This window comes from Xenopus tropicalis, chromosome 6, assembly GCF_000004195.4.
Source record: "Xenopus tropicalis strain Nigerian chromosome 6, UCB_Xtro_10.0, whole genome shotgun sequence".
Taxonomy (NCBI): domain Eukaryota; kingdom Metazoa; phylum Chordata; class Amphibia; order Anura; family Pipidae; genus Xenopus; species Xenopus tropicalis.
Window position 1 is genome coordinate 153,874,989 of NC_030682.2, and position 15,224 is coordinate 153,890,212.

A 15,224-nucleotide genomic window follows, 5' to 3' on the forward strand; every position below is an offset into this window, starting at 1 on the left:
CTTATTCACTCGCTTATTCATTTACTTACCCGCTCTCTTATTCAATCGCTTATTCATTTACTTACTTGCTCTCATTCACTCGCTTATTCATTTATTTAACCACTTTCCCATTCACTTGCTTATTCATTTACTTACCTGCTCTCTCATTGAATCGCATATTCATTTACTTACCCGCTCTCATTCACTCGCTTATTCATTTACTTACTTGCTCTCCCATTCACTTGCTTATTCATTTACTTACCCGCTCTCATTCACTTGCTTATTCATTTACTTACCCGCTCTCTCATTCAATCGCTTATTCATTTACTTACCTGCTCTCATTCACTCGCTTATTCATTTACTTACCCGCTCTCCCATTCACTTGCTTATTCATTTACTTACCCGCTCTCATTCACTCGCTTATTCATTTACTTACCCGCTCTCTCATTCACTCGCTTATTCATTTACTTACCTGCTCTCATTCACTCACTTATTCATTTACTTACCCACTCTCCCATTCACTCGCTTATTCATTTAATTACCCACTCTATCATTCACTCGCTTATTCATTTACTTATCCACTCTCATTCACTCCCTTATTCATTTACTTACCCGTTCTCCCATTCACTTTCTTATTCATTTACTTACCCGCTCTCCTATTCACTCGCTTATTCATTTACTTACCCACTCTCTCATTTACTCGCTTATTCATTTAATTACCCGCTCTCATTCACTCCCTTATTCATTTACTTACCCACTCTCATTCACTCCCTTATTCATTTACTTACCCGCTCTCCCATTCACTTGCTTATTCATTTACTTACCTGCTCTCTCATTCACACGCTTATTCATTTACTTACCTGCTCTCTCATTCACAGGCTATTCATTAACTTACCCACTCTCTCATTCACTCCCTTATTCATTTACTAACCTGCTCTCCCATTCACTTACTTATTCATTTACTTACCCGCTCTCCCATTCACTTGCTTATTCATTTACTTACCCGCTCTCCCATTCACTTGCTTATTCATTTACTTACCCGCTCTCTCATTTGCTCGCTTATTCATTTACTTAACTGCTCTCATTCACTCACTTATTCATTTACTTACTTGCTCTCCCATTCACTCGCTTATTCATTTACTTACCCGCTCTCATTCACTTGCTTATTCATTTACTTACCCGCTCTCATTCACTTGCTTATTCATTTACTTACCCGCTTTCCCATTCACTTGCTTATTCATTTACTTACCCGCTCTCCCATTCACTTACTTATTCATTTACTTACCCGCTCTCCCATTCACTTGCTTATTCATTTACTTACCCGCTCTCCCATTCACTTGCTTATTCATTTACTTACCCGCTCTCTCATTCGCTCACTTATTCATTTACTTACCTGCTCTCATTCACATACTGACAGAGCAAAGAATATCTTTTCCTTCTCCCCTGTCCCTCACACCTACCAACTCAGCAAAGAATATCTGATCCTTCTACTGTCCCTCACACCTACCAACTGAGCAAAGAATATCTGATCCTTCTACTGTCCCTCACACCTACCAATGCAAAGAAGAATATCTGATCCTTCTACTGTCCCTCACACCTACCGACTGAGCAAAGAATATCTGGTGCTTCTACTGTCCCTCACACCTACCAACTCAGGAAAGAATACCTGATCCTTCTACTGTCCCTCACACCTACCGACTGAGCAAAGAATATCTGATCCTTCTACTGTCCCTCACACCTACCGACTGAGCAAAGAATATCTGGTGCTTCTACTGTCCCTCACACCTACCAACTCAGGAAAGAATACCTGATCCTTCTACTGTCCCTCACACCTACCGACTGAGCAAAGAATACCTGATCCTTCTACTGTCCCTCACACCTACCGACTGAGCAAAGAATACCTGATCCTTCTACTGTCCCTCACACCTACCGACTGAGCAAAGAATATCTGGTGCTTCTACTGTCCCTCACACCTACCGACTGAGCAAAGAATATCTGATCCTTCTACTGCCCCTCACACCTACCGACTGAGCAAAGAATATCTGATCCTTCTACTGTCCCTCACACCTACCAACTCAGGAAAGAATATCTGATCCTTCTACTGCCCCTCACACCTACCAACTGATCAAAGAATATCTGATCCTTCTACTGTCCCTCACACCTACCAACTCAGGAAAGAATACCTGATCCTTCTACTGTCCCTCACACCTAGGATTCTAATTCTGTTCCTGTCCACACCTACCATGGGGGCAAAGGACAGCTGATTCTACTACTGTTTTATTACATCTTAAGCAAATGTTATCTAACTCATCTCTGGTAGCTCAGATTGGCCAACAATTTATTTGATTGCACTACAGTTCCTCACATCTGCAAGGAGACCCCAAGCAAGGGGACAGCATCAAACACCCTATAGAGTGGTGCCACCCTCACAACTATTTCTGCAAAGCCTAAAGCCCAAACTGTAGATACTGTATCATTTTACTCATCTAAATATACACGGAGCCATGGTTTTGGTTGTGCATCTTCTGTGCTGTCTGTTGGGACTTGGTTCTTGGGTAGCTATCAATGGGGTCTGGGTGGAACTGCCCTTGATTGTGCCACATGCTCCAGAGGGCTGGGAACTGCCCTCATACCTCACACTTCTAATCCAGTTTGCCAACATTGGCCCACTAGCAGTTACCCTTACACACAAATTCCAGCCTAAGCGTCTGAACGAGGGGCTAGTGATATATCTGCTGCTTGTGGTCGGGGCATTGACTTGTTTGCTGTTGACCTTCCTCTGGAATGAGACAAGCTGGATAGGTGGGTCCAGGAGAAGCACAGCTCTGTTGGCTTTGATTTTCTGTCTGGCACTGGTAGACTGCACATCTTCTGTCACCTTTTTGCCATACATGAGTCGACTCAGACCTGTGTACCTCACCACCTACTTTGTTGGGGAAGGTCTAAGTGGGCTGATGCCAGCTTTGATTGCCCTGGGACAGGGAGTTGGCATGGTACATTGTGTATCTGAAAATGCAACACAGGCAAATGGAACCCAGATGAATGTGACGCTCAGCACACAGTACCAGCAGGCCAACTTCCCAGTGTGGGGTTTCTTCTTGTTCCTGACAGGCATGATGGCCACCTCCCTGCTTTCTTTCATCATGCTAAACCGAATGCCCAACGAGACATGCCAGATACAAGACAGGGAAAGGATGGAGGAAGCGGCGGTAGATTCAGGGGGTGTGGAGCAGAGCCCAATGATGGGGGAGCCAGTGGCTAGAGCCAAGGAGGGAACGGGAAGTCAGAAAGGAAAAACAACATACACCTGGGTGCAGGGCCTGTTTATCTTCCTAGTCCTGGGCTGGGTCAATGCCCTCACCAATGCAGTCCTGCCCGCAGTGCAGACCTACTCCTGCATGCCCTATGGAGGGCAAATCTACCACCTGGCTGCAACACTCGCTGCAATGGCAAATCCACTGGCATGTGGTATTGCAATGTACCTGCCCGACAGGTGAGTCACTTAATGTAGCAGGAGTGCCAGGGGTAAGTATATAGGATTAGCAGAGTATTACTAGTAGGAGTGCAAGGGGCAGGTATAGCAGAGTATTAGTACTAGGAGGGGCAGGTATAGCAGAGTATCAGTACTAGGAGGGGCAGGTATATCAGAATATTCATAGTAGGAGGGGCAGGTATAGCAGAGTATTAGTAGTAGGAGGGGCAGGTATAGCTGAGTATTAGTAGTAGGAGGGGCAGGTATAGCAGAGTATTAGTAGTAGGAGGGGCAGGTATAGCAGAGTATTAGTAGTAGGAGGGGCAGGTATAGCAGAGTATTAGTAGTAGGAGGGGCAGGTATAGCAGAGTATTAGTAGTAGGAGGGGCAGGTATAGCAGAGTATTAGTAGTAGGAGGGGCAGGTATAGCAGAGTATTAGTAGTAGGAGGGGCAGGTATAGCAGAGTATTAGTAGTAGGAGGGGCAGGTATAGCAGAGTATTAGTAGTAGGAGGGGCAGGTATAGCAGAGTATTAGTAGTAGGAGGGGCAGGTATAGCTGAGTATCAGTACTAGGAGGGGCAGGTATAGCAGAATATTCGTAGTAGGAGGGGCAGGTATAGCAGAGTATTAGTAGTAGGAGGGGCAGGTATAGCAGAGTATTAGTAGTAGGAGGGGCAGGTATAGCAGAGTATTAGTAGTAGGAGGGGCAGGTATAGCAGAGTATTAGTAGTAGGAGGGGCAGGTATAGCTAAGTATTAGTAGTAGGAGGGGCAGGTATAGCAGAGTATTAGTAGTAGGAGGGGCAGGTATAGCAGAGTATTAGTAAGGAGGGGCAGGTATAGCAGAGTATTAGTAGTAGGAGGGGCAGGTATAGCAGAGTATCAGTACTAGGAGGGGCAGGTATAGCAGAATATTTCGTAGTAGGAGGGGCAGGGTATAGCAGAGTATTAGTACTAGGAGGCAGGTATAGCAGAGTATCAGTACTAGGAGGGGCAGGTATATCAGAATATTCATAGTAGGAGGGGCAGGTAATAGCAGAGTATTAGTAGTAGGAGGGGCAGGTATAGCAGAGTATTAGTAGTAGGAGGGGCAGGTATAGCAGAGTATTAGTAGTAGGAGGGGCAGGTATAGCTGAGTATTAGTAAGTTAGTAGGGGCAGGTATAGCAGAGTATTAGTAGTAGGAGGGGCAAGTATAGCAGAGTATTAGTAGTAGGAGGGGCAGGTATGCAGAGTATCAGTACTAGGAGGGGCAGGTATAGCAGAATATTCGTAGTAGGAGGGGCAGGTATAGCAGAGTATTAGTAAGTAGGAGGGGCAGGTATAGCAGAATATTCGTAGTAGGAGGGGCAGGTATAGCAGAGTATTAGTAGTAGGAGGGGCAGGTATAGCAGAGTATTAGTAGTAGGAGGGGCAGGTATAGCTGAGTATTAGTAGTAGGAGGGGCAGGTATAGCAGAATATTCGTAGTAGGAGGGGCAGGTATAGCAGAGTATTAGTAGTAGGAGGGGCAGGTATAGCAGAGTATTAGTAGTAGGAGGGGCAGGTATAGCCGAGTATTAGTAGTAGGAGGGGCAGGTATAGCAGAGTATCAGTAGTAGGAGGGGCAGGTATAGCAAGAATATTCGTAGTAGGAGGGGCAGGTATAGCAGAGTATTCGTAGTAGGAGGGCAGGTATAGCAGAGTATTAGTAGTAGGAGGGGCAGGTATAGCTGAGTATTAGTAGTAGGAGGCAGGTATAGCTGAGTATTAGTAGTAGGAGGGGCAGGTATAGCAGAGTATTAGTAGTAGGAGGGGCAGGTATAGCAGAGTATTAGTAGTAGGAGGGGCAGGTATAGCAGAATATTCGTAGTAGGAGGGGCAGGTATAGCAGAGTATTAGTAGTAGGAGGGGCAGGTATAGCTGAGTATTAGTAGTAGGAGGGGCATAGGTATAGCAGAGTATTAGTAGTAGGAGGGGCAGGTATAGCTGAGTTAATTAGTAGTAGGAGGGGCAGGTATAGCAGAGTATTAGTAGTAGGAGGGGCATTGTATAGGTATAGAGTATTAGTAGTAGGAGGGGCAGGTATAGCAGAGTATTAGTAGTAGGAGGGGCAGGTATAGCTGAGTATTAGTAGTAGGAGGGGCAGGTATAGCAGATTATTAGTAGTAGGAGGGGCAGGTATAGCAGATTATTAGTAGTAGGAGGGGCAGGTATAGCTGAGTATTAGTAGTAGGAGGGGCAGGTATAGCAGAGTATTAGTAGTAGGAGGGGCAGGTATAGCTGAGTATTAGTAGTAGGAGGGGCAGGTATAGCTGAGTATTAGTAGTAGGAGGGGCAGGTATAGCAGAATATTCATAGTAGGAGGGGCAGGTATAGCAGAGTATTATTAGTGGAGGGGGCAGGTATAGCAGAGTATTAGTAGTAGGAGGGGCAGGTATAGCAGAGTATTAGTAGTAGGAGGGGCAGGTATATGCAGAGTATTAGTAGTAGGAGGGGCAGGTATAGCAGAGTATTAGTAGTAGGAGGGGCAGGTATAGCAGAGTATTCGTAGTAGGAGGGCAGGTATAGCAGAGTATTAGTAGTAGGAGGGGCAGGTATAGCTGAGTATTAGTAGTAGGAGGGCAGGTATAGCAGAGTATTAGTAGTAGGAGGGGCAGGTATAGCTGAGTATGTAAGTAGTAGGAAAGGGCAGGTATATGCAGAATTTAGTAGTAGGAGGGGCAGGTATAGCTGAGTATTAGTAGTAGGAGGGGCAGGTATAGCTGAGTATTAGTAGTAGGAGGGGGGAGGTATAGCAGAGTATTAGTAGTTAGGAGGGGCAGGTATAGCAGAGTATTAGTAGTAGGAGGGGAGGGTATAGCAGAGTATTAGTAGTAGGAGGGGCAGGTATAGCAGAGTATTAGTAGTAGGAGGGGCAGGTATAGCAGAATATTCGTAGTAGGAGGGGCAGGTATAGCAGAGTATTAGTAGTAGGAGGGGCAGGTATAGTGAGTATTCGTAGTAGGAGGGGCAGGTATAGCAGAGTATTAGTAGTAGGAGGGGCAGGTATAGCAGAGTATTAGTAGTAGGAGGGCAGTATAGCAGAGTATTAGTAGTAGGAGGGGCAGGTATAGCTGAGTATTAGTAGTAGGAGGGGCAGGTATAGCTGAGTATTAGTAGTAGGAGGGGCAGGTATAGCAGAGTATTAGTAGTAGGAGGGGCAGGTATAGCAGAGTATTAGGTAGGAAGAGGCAGGTATAGTTTGCAGAATATTAGTATAGGAGGGGCAGGTATAGCAGAGTATTAGTAGTAGGAGGGGAGGTATAGCTGAGTATTAGTAGTAGGAGGGGCAGGTATAGCAGAGTATTAGTAGTAGGAGGGGCAGGTATAGCTGAGTATTAGTAGTAGGAGGGGCAGGTATAGCAGAATATTAGTAGTAGGAGGGGCAGGTATAGCTGAGTATTAGTAGTAGGAGGGGCAGGTATAGCAGAGTATTAGTAGTAGGAGGGGCAGGTATAGCAGAGTATTAGTAGTAGGAGGGGCAGGTATAGCAGAGTATTAGTAGTAGGAGGGGCAGGTATAGGGCAGAATATTAGTAGTAGGAGGGGCAGGTATAGCTGAGTATTAGTAGTAGGAGGGGCAGGTATAGCTGAGTATTAGTAGTAGGAGGGGCAGGTATAGCTGAGTATTAGTAGTAGGAGGGGCAGGTATAGTTGAGTTCTGTTAATGATTTCCCTCTTTATTATGTAACCCCGCCCCCTTTCAGATCTCTCCTATCAATGGGCATCCTGACTGTAACGGGCACTGGCATTGGTTGTTATATTATGGGCATGGCAGTTCTGAGCCCGTGCCCCCTCCTGCTTTACTCCAGCGCTGGGGGCGCCATCATTGTAAGTATCCAAAGTGTTTCTGCCCCGCGGCCCCACCATGAGTACACCAGCTCCTTCTCCCACTTGCACCATTCTATCTTATGTGTGAGTGAGTGTGATTGAGTGTGAGTGTGTGTGAGTGAGTGTGTGTGAGTGTGATTGAGTGAGTGTGTGTGATTAAGTGTGATTGAGTGTGAGTGTGTGTGTTTGTGAGTGTGTGTGATTGAGTGTGTGTGAGTGAGTGTGTGTGAGTGAGTGTGATTAAGTGTGAGTGTGATTGAGTGTGAGTGTGTGAGTGTGTGTGATTGAGTGTGTGTGAGATTGGGTGTGAGTGAGTGTGTGTGAGATTGGGTGTGAGTGTGTGCTCCTACTTATTGCCTCTTATTAAGTGATGTTCTTTGTGTGATTCTCTCGTGCTGTGAGCAAACTCACTGAGTATCATTGTTTTACTCAATCCAACCGTGAGCAAACTCACTGAGTATCATTGTTTTACTCAATCCAACCGTCAGCAAACTCACTGAGTATCATTGTTTTACTCAATCCAACCGTGAGCAAACTCACTGAGTATCATTGTTTTACTCAATCCAACCGTGAGCAAACTCACTGAGTATCATGTGTTTTTACTCAATCCAACCGTGAGCAAACTCACTGAGTATCATTGTTTACTCAATCAACGTCAGCAAACTCACTGAGTATCATTGTTTTACTCAATCAACGTGGAGCAAACTCACTGAGTATCATTGTTTTACTCAATCCAACCGTGAGCAAACTCACTGAGTATCATTCTTTTATTCAATCCAACCGTGAGCAAACTCACTGAGTGTCATTGTTTTACTCAATCCAACCGTGAGCAAACTCACTGAGTATCATTGTTTTACTCAATCCAACCGTGAGCAAACTCACTGAGTATCATTGTTTTACTCAATCCAACCGTGAGCAAACTCACTGAGTATCATTGTTTTACTCAATCCAACGTGAGCAAACTCACTGAGTATCATTGTTTTTACTCAATCCCAACGTGAACAAACTCACTGAGTATCATTGTTTACTCAATCCAACCGTGAGCAAACTCACTGAGTATCATTGTTTTACTCAATCCAACTGTGGAGCAAACTCACTGAGTGTCATTGTTTTACTCAATCCAACCGTGAGCAAACTCACTGAGTATCATTCTTTTACTCAATCCAACTGTGAGCAAACTCACTGAGTATCGTTTTACTCAATCCAACCGTGAGCAAACTCACTGAGTGTCATTGTTTTACTCAATCCAACCGTGAGCAAACTCACTGAGTATCATTGTTTTACTCAATCCAACTGTGAGCAAACTCACTGAGTATCATTGTTTTACTCAATCCAACTGTGAGCAAACTCACTGAGTGTCATTGTTTTACTCAATCCAACTGTGAGCAAACTCACTGAGTATTGTTTTACTCAATCCAACCATGAGCAAACTCACTGAGTATCATTGTTTTACTCAATCCAACTGTGAGCAAACTCACTGAGTATCATTGTTTTACTCAATCCAACTGTGAGCAAACTCACTGAGTATCATTGTTTTACTCAATCCAACTGTGAGCAAACTCACTGAGTATCATTGTTTTACTCAATCCAACCGTGAGCAAACTCACTGAGTATCATTGTTTTACTCAATCCAACCGTGAGCAAACTCACTGAGTATCATTGTTTTACTCAATCCAACCGTGAGCAAACTCACTGAGTGTCATTGTTTTACTCAATCCAACCGTGAGCAAACTCACTGAGTGTCATTGTTTTACTCAATCCAGGGGAGTGTATATTGGAATCTGTTGCCCCCCGGCAGTGAGTTACTCCCCAACCAGAGCGATGGCGCCTTCAGCCAGTCCCATCCAGCAGGTGTTTCTTGTTCCGCATAAGCAGCATTCCTACCCCGGGCTGCCCCCCCACGGGGCTAATCCCCCGAGCTCATTCCAGTGGGGCAGGCGTCTAATCCTTAATCCAAAGGAACTTTGTATTTCCAGAAGGTTCTTTTGTTATTGTTAAATGTTCTCCCTCTCTCCCAATAACTGCACGGCCCCTGCTCCTCCTACTGTCCCCGTACCCCCCTGTCCCCGTACCCAGCCCCCCTGTCCCTGCACCCCCCTGTCCCCGTACCCAAGCCCCCCTGTCCCCGTACCCAGCCCCCTGTCCCCGTACCCAGCCCCCTGTCCCTGCACCCCCTGTCCCGTACCCAGCCCCTGTCCGCCCAGTCCCCCCTGTCCCTGCACACCCCTGTCCCCGTACCCAGCCCCTGTCCCTGCACCCCCCTGTCCCCGTACCCAGCCCCCCTGTCCCCGTACCAGCCCCTGTCCCTGCACCCCCCTGTCCCCGTACCCAGCCCCCTGTCCCTGCACCCCCTGTCCCCGTACCCAGCCCCCCTGTCCCCGTACCCAGCCCCCTGTCCCTGCACCCCCTGTCCCCGTACCCAGCCCCCCTGTCCCCGTACCCATCCTGTCCCCGTACGCGAGCCCCTGTCCCCGTACCCAGCCCCTGTCCCTGCACCCCCCTGTCCCCGTACCCAGCCCCTGTCCCTGACCCCCCTGTCCCCGTACCCAGCCCCCCTGTCCCCGTACCCAGCCCCCTGTCCCCGTACCCAGCCCCCTGTCCCGTACCCAGCCCCCTGTCCCTGCACCCCCTGTCCCCCGTACCCAGCCCCTGTCCCTGCACCCCCCTGTCCCCGTACCCATCCTGTCCCCGTACCCAGCCCCCTGTCCCTGCACCCCCCTGTCCCCGTACCCAGCCCCCTGTCCCTGCACCCTGTCCCCCCCCTGTCCCCGTACCCATCCTGTCCCCGTACCAGCCCCCTGTCCCCGTACCCAGCCCCCCCTGTCCCTGTACCCAGCCCCCCCTGTCCCTGTACCCAGCCCCTGTCCCTGCACCCCCCCTGTCCCCATACCCAGCCCCCCCCGTCCCTGCACCCAGCCCCCTCTGTCCCCGTACCCAGCACCCCGTCCCTAGTCCCCTGTCCCTGCACCCAGCCCCCCTGTCCCGTACCAGCCCCCCCCGTCCCCAGCCCCCTGTCCCTGCACCCAGCCCCCCTGTCCCGTACCCAGCCCCCCCGTCCCCAGCCTGTCCCTGCACCCAGCCCCCTGTCCCCTACCCAACCCCCCCGTCCCCAGCCCCTGTCCCTGCACCCAGCCCCTGTCCCGTACCCATCCCGTCCCCGACCCAGCCCCCCTGTCCCGTACCCATCCCGTCCCCGCACCCGCCCCTGTAACCGTACCCAGCCCCCCCCGTCCCTGTACCCAGCCCCCTGTCCCTGCACCCCCCTGTCCCCGTACCCAGCCCCCCCGTCCCCAGCCCCCTGTCCCTGCACCCCCCTGTCCCCGCACCCAGCCCCCTGTCCCCGTACCCAGCCCCCTGTCCCTGCACCCCCTGTCCCGTACCCAGCCCCCTGTCCCTGCACCCAGCCCCCCTGTCCCCGTACCCATCCTGTCCCAGTACCCAGCCCCCTGTCCCAGTACCCAGCCCCCCGTACCCCCCCTGTCCCAGTACCCAGCCCCCTGTCCCCGTACCGAGGGGGGGCATTGAATGATCCCCACTGAAAGCTTCTTGTTTCTCCTTTACCCTGTAGGTGCTGTGCTGGGTGCTGTTTGTGGGGATCCTCTCTTATGTCAAGGTGATTATTGGGGTGATCCTGAGAGATGAAGGACACGGGGCGCTCGTATGGTGTGGGGCAGTTGTACAGCTTGGCTCAATGGCGGGGGCGCTCACCATGTTCCCCCTAGTTAATGTTTATAAGTTTTTCCATGCGGGGGACCCCTGTTCTAACAGATGCCCCATGTAGTACTGTGTGCGCCCCAAATCTCACACCTGTTTGCGGCCGGGTTTGGGGGACAAGTAACTTGGGGGTAACAAGGACAGAGAGTGGGACATTTAGCAGGAAGGGGCTGGGGGCACAAGTGGGGCCTATTATTGGCCATTCTGTCCCCCAGGAACCCCCTCCAACTTCTACAGGGTTTGTGACTCTATGGCTGTGGGAGGAGCAACAGGCGGGGCTTGGGTAAGGTGGCAACATTATTAGGCCATGCCCCATTTTGTTCTTGCCCCTATAAGCCACTCCCTATTCTTCAGATAAACCTGAGCAGCAGCCCTTCCAGTTTTATTAACGATTCCCCCCCCCTCCCTATGGCTTTATCCCCCACCTCTTCACAACTCTAATGTTATTGGGTAAGAGCCCCTGTACTTGAGTTACAGTTCTAACACTATTCCCTATAGGTCGACCACGGCCCCTGCAGACTGATATAGTGTCTGGCAGGGGGAGTGGCTTTCTCTATTGGCTGCAGGTCCCAAGCGGAGCTCCATCTGAGCCTGGGAGCAGACTGATATAGTGTCTGGAAGGGGGAGTGGCTTTCTCTATTGGCTGCAGGTCCCAAGCGGAGCTCCATCTGAGCCTGGGAGCAGACTGATATAGTGTCTGGAAGGGGGAGTGGCTTTATCTATTGGCTGCAGGTCCCAAGCGGAGCTCCATCTGAGCCTGGGAGCAGGCTGATATAGTGTCTGGCAGGGGGAGTGGCTTTCTCTATTGGCTGCAGGTCCCAAGCGGAGCTCCATCTGAGCCTGGGAGCAGACTGATATAGTGTCTGGCAGGGGGAGTGGCTTTCTCTATTGGCTGCAGGTCCCAAGCGGAGCTCCATCTGAGCCTGGGAGCAGACTGATATAGTGTCTGGCAGGGGGAGTGGCTTTCTCTATTGGCTGCAGGTCCCAAGCGGAGCTCCATCTGAGCCTGGGAGCAGACTGATATAGTGTCTGGCAGGGGGAGTGGCTTTCTCTATTGGCTGCAGGTCCCAAGCGGAGCTCCATCTGAGCCTGGGAGCAGGCTGATATAGTGTCTGGCAGGGGGAGTGGCTTTCTCTATTGGCTGCAGGTCCCAAGCAGAGCTCCATCTGAGCCTGGGAGCAGACTGATATAGTGTCTGGCAGGGGGTGTGGCTTTCTCTATTGGCTGCAGGTCCCAAGCAGAGCTCCATCTGAGCCTGGGAGCAGACTGATATAGTGTCTGGCAGGGGGAGTGGCTTTCTCTATTGGCTGCAGGTCCCAAGCGGAGCTCCATCTGAGCCTGGGAGCAGGCTGATATAGTGTCTGGCAGGGGGAGTGGCTTTCTCTATTGGCTGCAGGTCCCAAGCGGAGCTCCATCTGAGCCTGGAGCAGGCTGATATAGTGTCTGGCAGGGGGAGTGGCTTTCTCTATTGGCTGCAGGTCCCAAGCGGAGCTCCATCTGAGCCTGGGAGCAGACTGATATAGTGTCTGGCAGGGGGAGTGGCTTTCTCTATTGGCTGCAGGTCCCAAGCGGAGCTCCATCTGAGCCTGGGAGCAGACTGATATAGTGTCTGGCAGGGGGTGTGGCTTTCTCTATTGGCTGCAGTCCCAAGCGGAGCTCCATCTGAGCCTGGGAGCAGACTGATATAGTGTCTGGCAGGGGGAGTGGCTTTCTCTATTGGCTGCAGGTCCCAAGCGGAGCTCCATCTGAGCCTGGGAGCAGACTGATATAGTGTCTGGCAGGGCGAGTGGCTTTCTCTATTGGCTGCAGGTCCCAAGCGGAGCTCCATCTGAGCCTGGGAGCAGGCTGATATAGTGTCTGGCAGGGGGAGTGGCTTTCTCTATTGGCTGCAGGTCCCAAGCGGAGCTCCATCTGAGCCTGGAGCAGGCTGATATAGTGTCTGGCAGGGGGAGTGGCTTTCTCTATTGGCTGCAGGTCCCAAGCGGAGCTCCATCTGAGCCTGGGAGCAGACTGATATAGTGTCTGGCAGGGGGAGTGGCTTTCTCTATTGGCTGCAGGTCCCAAGCGGAGCTCATCTGAGCCTGGGAGGCAGACTGATATAGTGTCTGGCAGGGGGTGTGGCTTTCTCTATTGGCTGCAGGTCCCAAGCGGAGCTCCATCTGAGCCTGGGAGCAGACTGATATAGTGTCTGGCAGGGGGAGTGGCTTTCTCTATTGGCTGCAGGTCCCAAGCGGAGCTCCATCTGAGCCTGGGAGCAGACTGATATAGTGTCTGGCAGGGGGTGTGGCTTTCTCTATTGGCTGCAGGTCCCAAGCGGAGCTCCATCTGAGCCTGGAGCAGACTGATATAGTGTCTGGAAGGGGGTGTGGCTTTCTCTATTGGCTGCAGGTCCCAAGCGGAGCTCCATCTGAGCCTGGGAGCAGACTGATATAGTGTCTGGCAGGGGGAGTGGCTTTCTCTATTGGCTGCAGGTCCCAAGCGGAGCTCCATCTGAGCCTGGGAGCAGGCTGATATAGTGTCTGGCAGGGGGTGTGGCTTTCTCTATTGGCTGCAGGTCCCAAGCGGAGCTCCATCTGAGCCTGGGAGCAGGCTGATATAGTGTCTGGCAGGGGGAGTGGCTTTCTCTATTGGCTGCAGGTCCCAAGCGGAGCTCCATTGAGCCTGGGAGCAGGCTGATATAGTGTCTGGCAGGAGGGAGTGGCTTTCTATATTGGCTGCAGGTCCCAAGCGGAGCTCCATTGAGCCTGGGAGCAGACTGTAGGCCCCAGTAACACGACTGGAACAACTGGGGACAGGGCCCTGTGAATGAGGAATAGAAAGCACAGCAGGGTATTTAATAGCAGCTCTAGGAGAGTGAGCACAGTCAGCCATAGCTAGAAAGGGCAGCCATTAGCCCCACCATAGGAGACTGTAAGGGTTTAGCCTCCCCCAGGCTCTGTATGCCTTGCTGTAGGGAACACAGTTCAGACACAGGTCTCAGGCTAGTATTAACCCCTGAACCACCATTGGCTGGAGGGATCCATTCCAGTAAAGGGCATCCATCTTGGGACTCCCGGCTACTACCCCTGCATATATCCCTGTGGGCTACACTGTCTCTGTACCTTACAACTTGTACTAACTGTACCAACCTACCTCAGCTGCTGTGAGTATTTACTGATCCCTGCATTAATAACATCTGTCTTGGACAATAAAGAGTTAACTAGTTCATCTGCAAGAGCTCCTGGCGTCCTATTACTTAACACCTTACACAGTACCTGTGGGAGTTGTAGTACAACTACATCGTGCAGGCAACCTTCCACTTGGCGAAGGCCCACTCCTAGGAAAGGGGGTCGCATGTAACACATGCTCTACTGTATTCTAGTCTGGATTAACCCCTTCTAAGCCAAACAAGTGTTACAGGAGCTATAGTTGCACCGCAGCGCAGGGGCCACAGTCGGATCTCTGGAAGCAGCTAAAGTTGAGAGGTTGAACCTAGAACACATTTGGAGCAGTCGGAGCATTGGGCTAGAACCCCCCGTATGTAAGTGAGAGCAATGAGAAACCTGCGGGTACAAAGCCCCCCAGAGCACAGCCCCCCGGCTCCCTACAGAGCCCCCCCAGGGCACAGCCCCCCGGCTCCCTACAGAGCCCCCCCAGGGCACAGCCCCCCGGCTCCCTACAGAGCCCCCCAGGGCATGACCCCCGCTCCCTACAGAGTCCCCCAGGGCACAGCCCCCTGGCTCCCTACAGAGCCCCCCCAGAGAACAGCCCCCCGGCTCCCTACAGAGCCCCCCAGGGCATGACCCCCGCTCCCTACAGAGCCCCCCCAGGGCACAGCCCCCCGGCTCCCTACAGAGCCCCCCAGGGCATGACCCCCGCTCCCTACAGAGCCCCCCAGGGCATGACCCCCGCTCCCTACAGAGCCCCCCAGGGCACAGCCCCCTGGCTCCCTACAGAGCCCCCCAGGGCACGGCCCCCCGGCTCCCTACAGAGCCTCCCAGGGCACGGCCCCCCGGCTCCCTACAGAGCCCCCCAGGGCATGACCCCCGCTCCCTACAGAGCCCCCCCAGGGCACGGCCCCCCTGGCTCCCTACAGAGCCCCCCCAGGGCACAGCCCCCCGGCTCCCTACAGAGCCCCCCAGGGCATGACCCCCGCTCCCTACAGAGCCCCCCCAGGGCACAGCCCCCTGGCTCCCTACAGAGCCCCCCAGGGCATGACCCCCGCTCCCTA

General features: G+C 51.6%; 1 protein-coding gene across 1 annotated transcript; it reads left to right on the top strand.

Annotated features, from left to right (window-relative positions):
• The first annotated feature begins 1,402 nt into the window (after positions 1-1,402).
• Positions 1,403-14,230, top strand: LOC116411534 (solute carrier family 52, riboflavin transporter, member 3-B-like). The gene is made up of 3 exons (XM_031903963.1): positions 1,403-3,472; positions 7,177-7,300; positions 10,869-14,230. Exons 1-3 carry the CDS (start codon positions 2,484-2,486, stop codon positions 11,079-11,081), a joined length of 1,326 nt encoding a protein of 441 aa, XP_031759823.1. The 5' UTR covers positions 1,403-2,483; the 3' UTR covers positions 11,082-14,230.
• Positions 14,231-15,224: the final 994 nt, after the last annotated feature.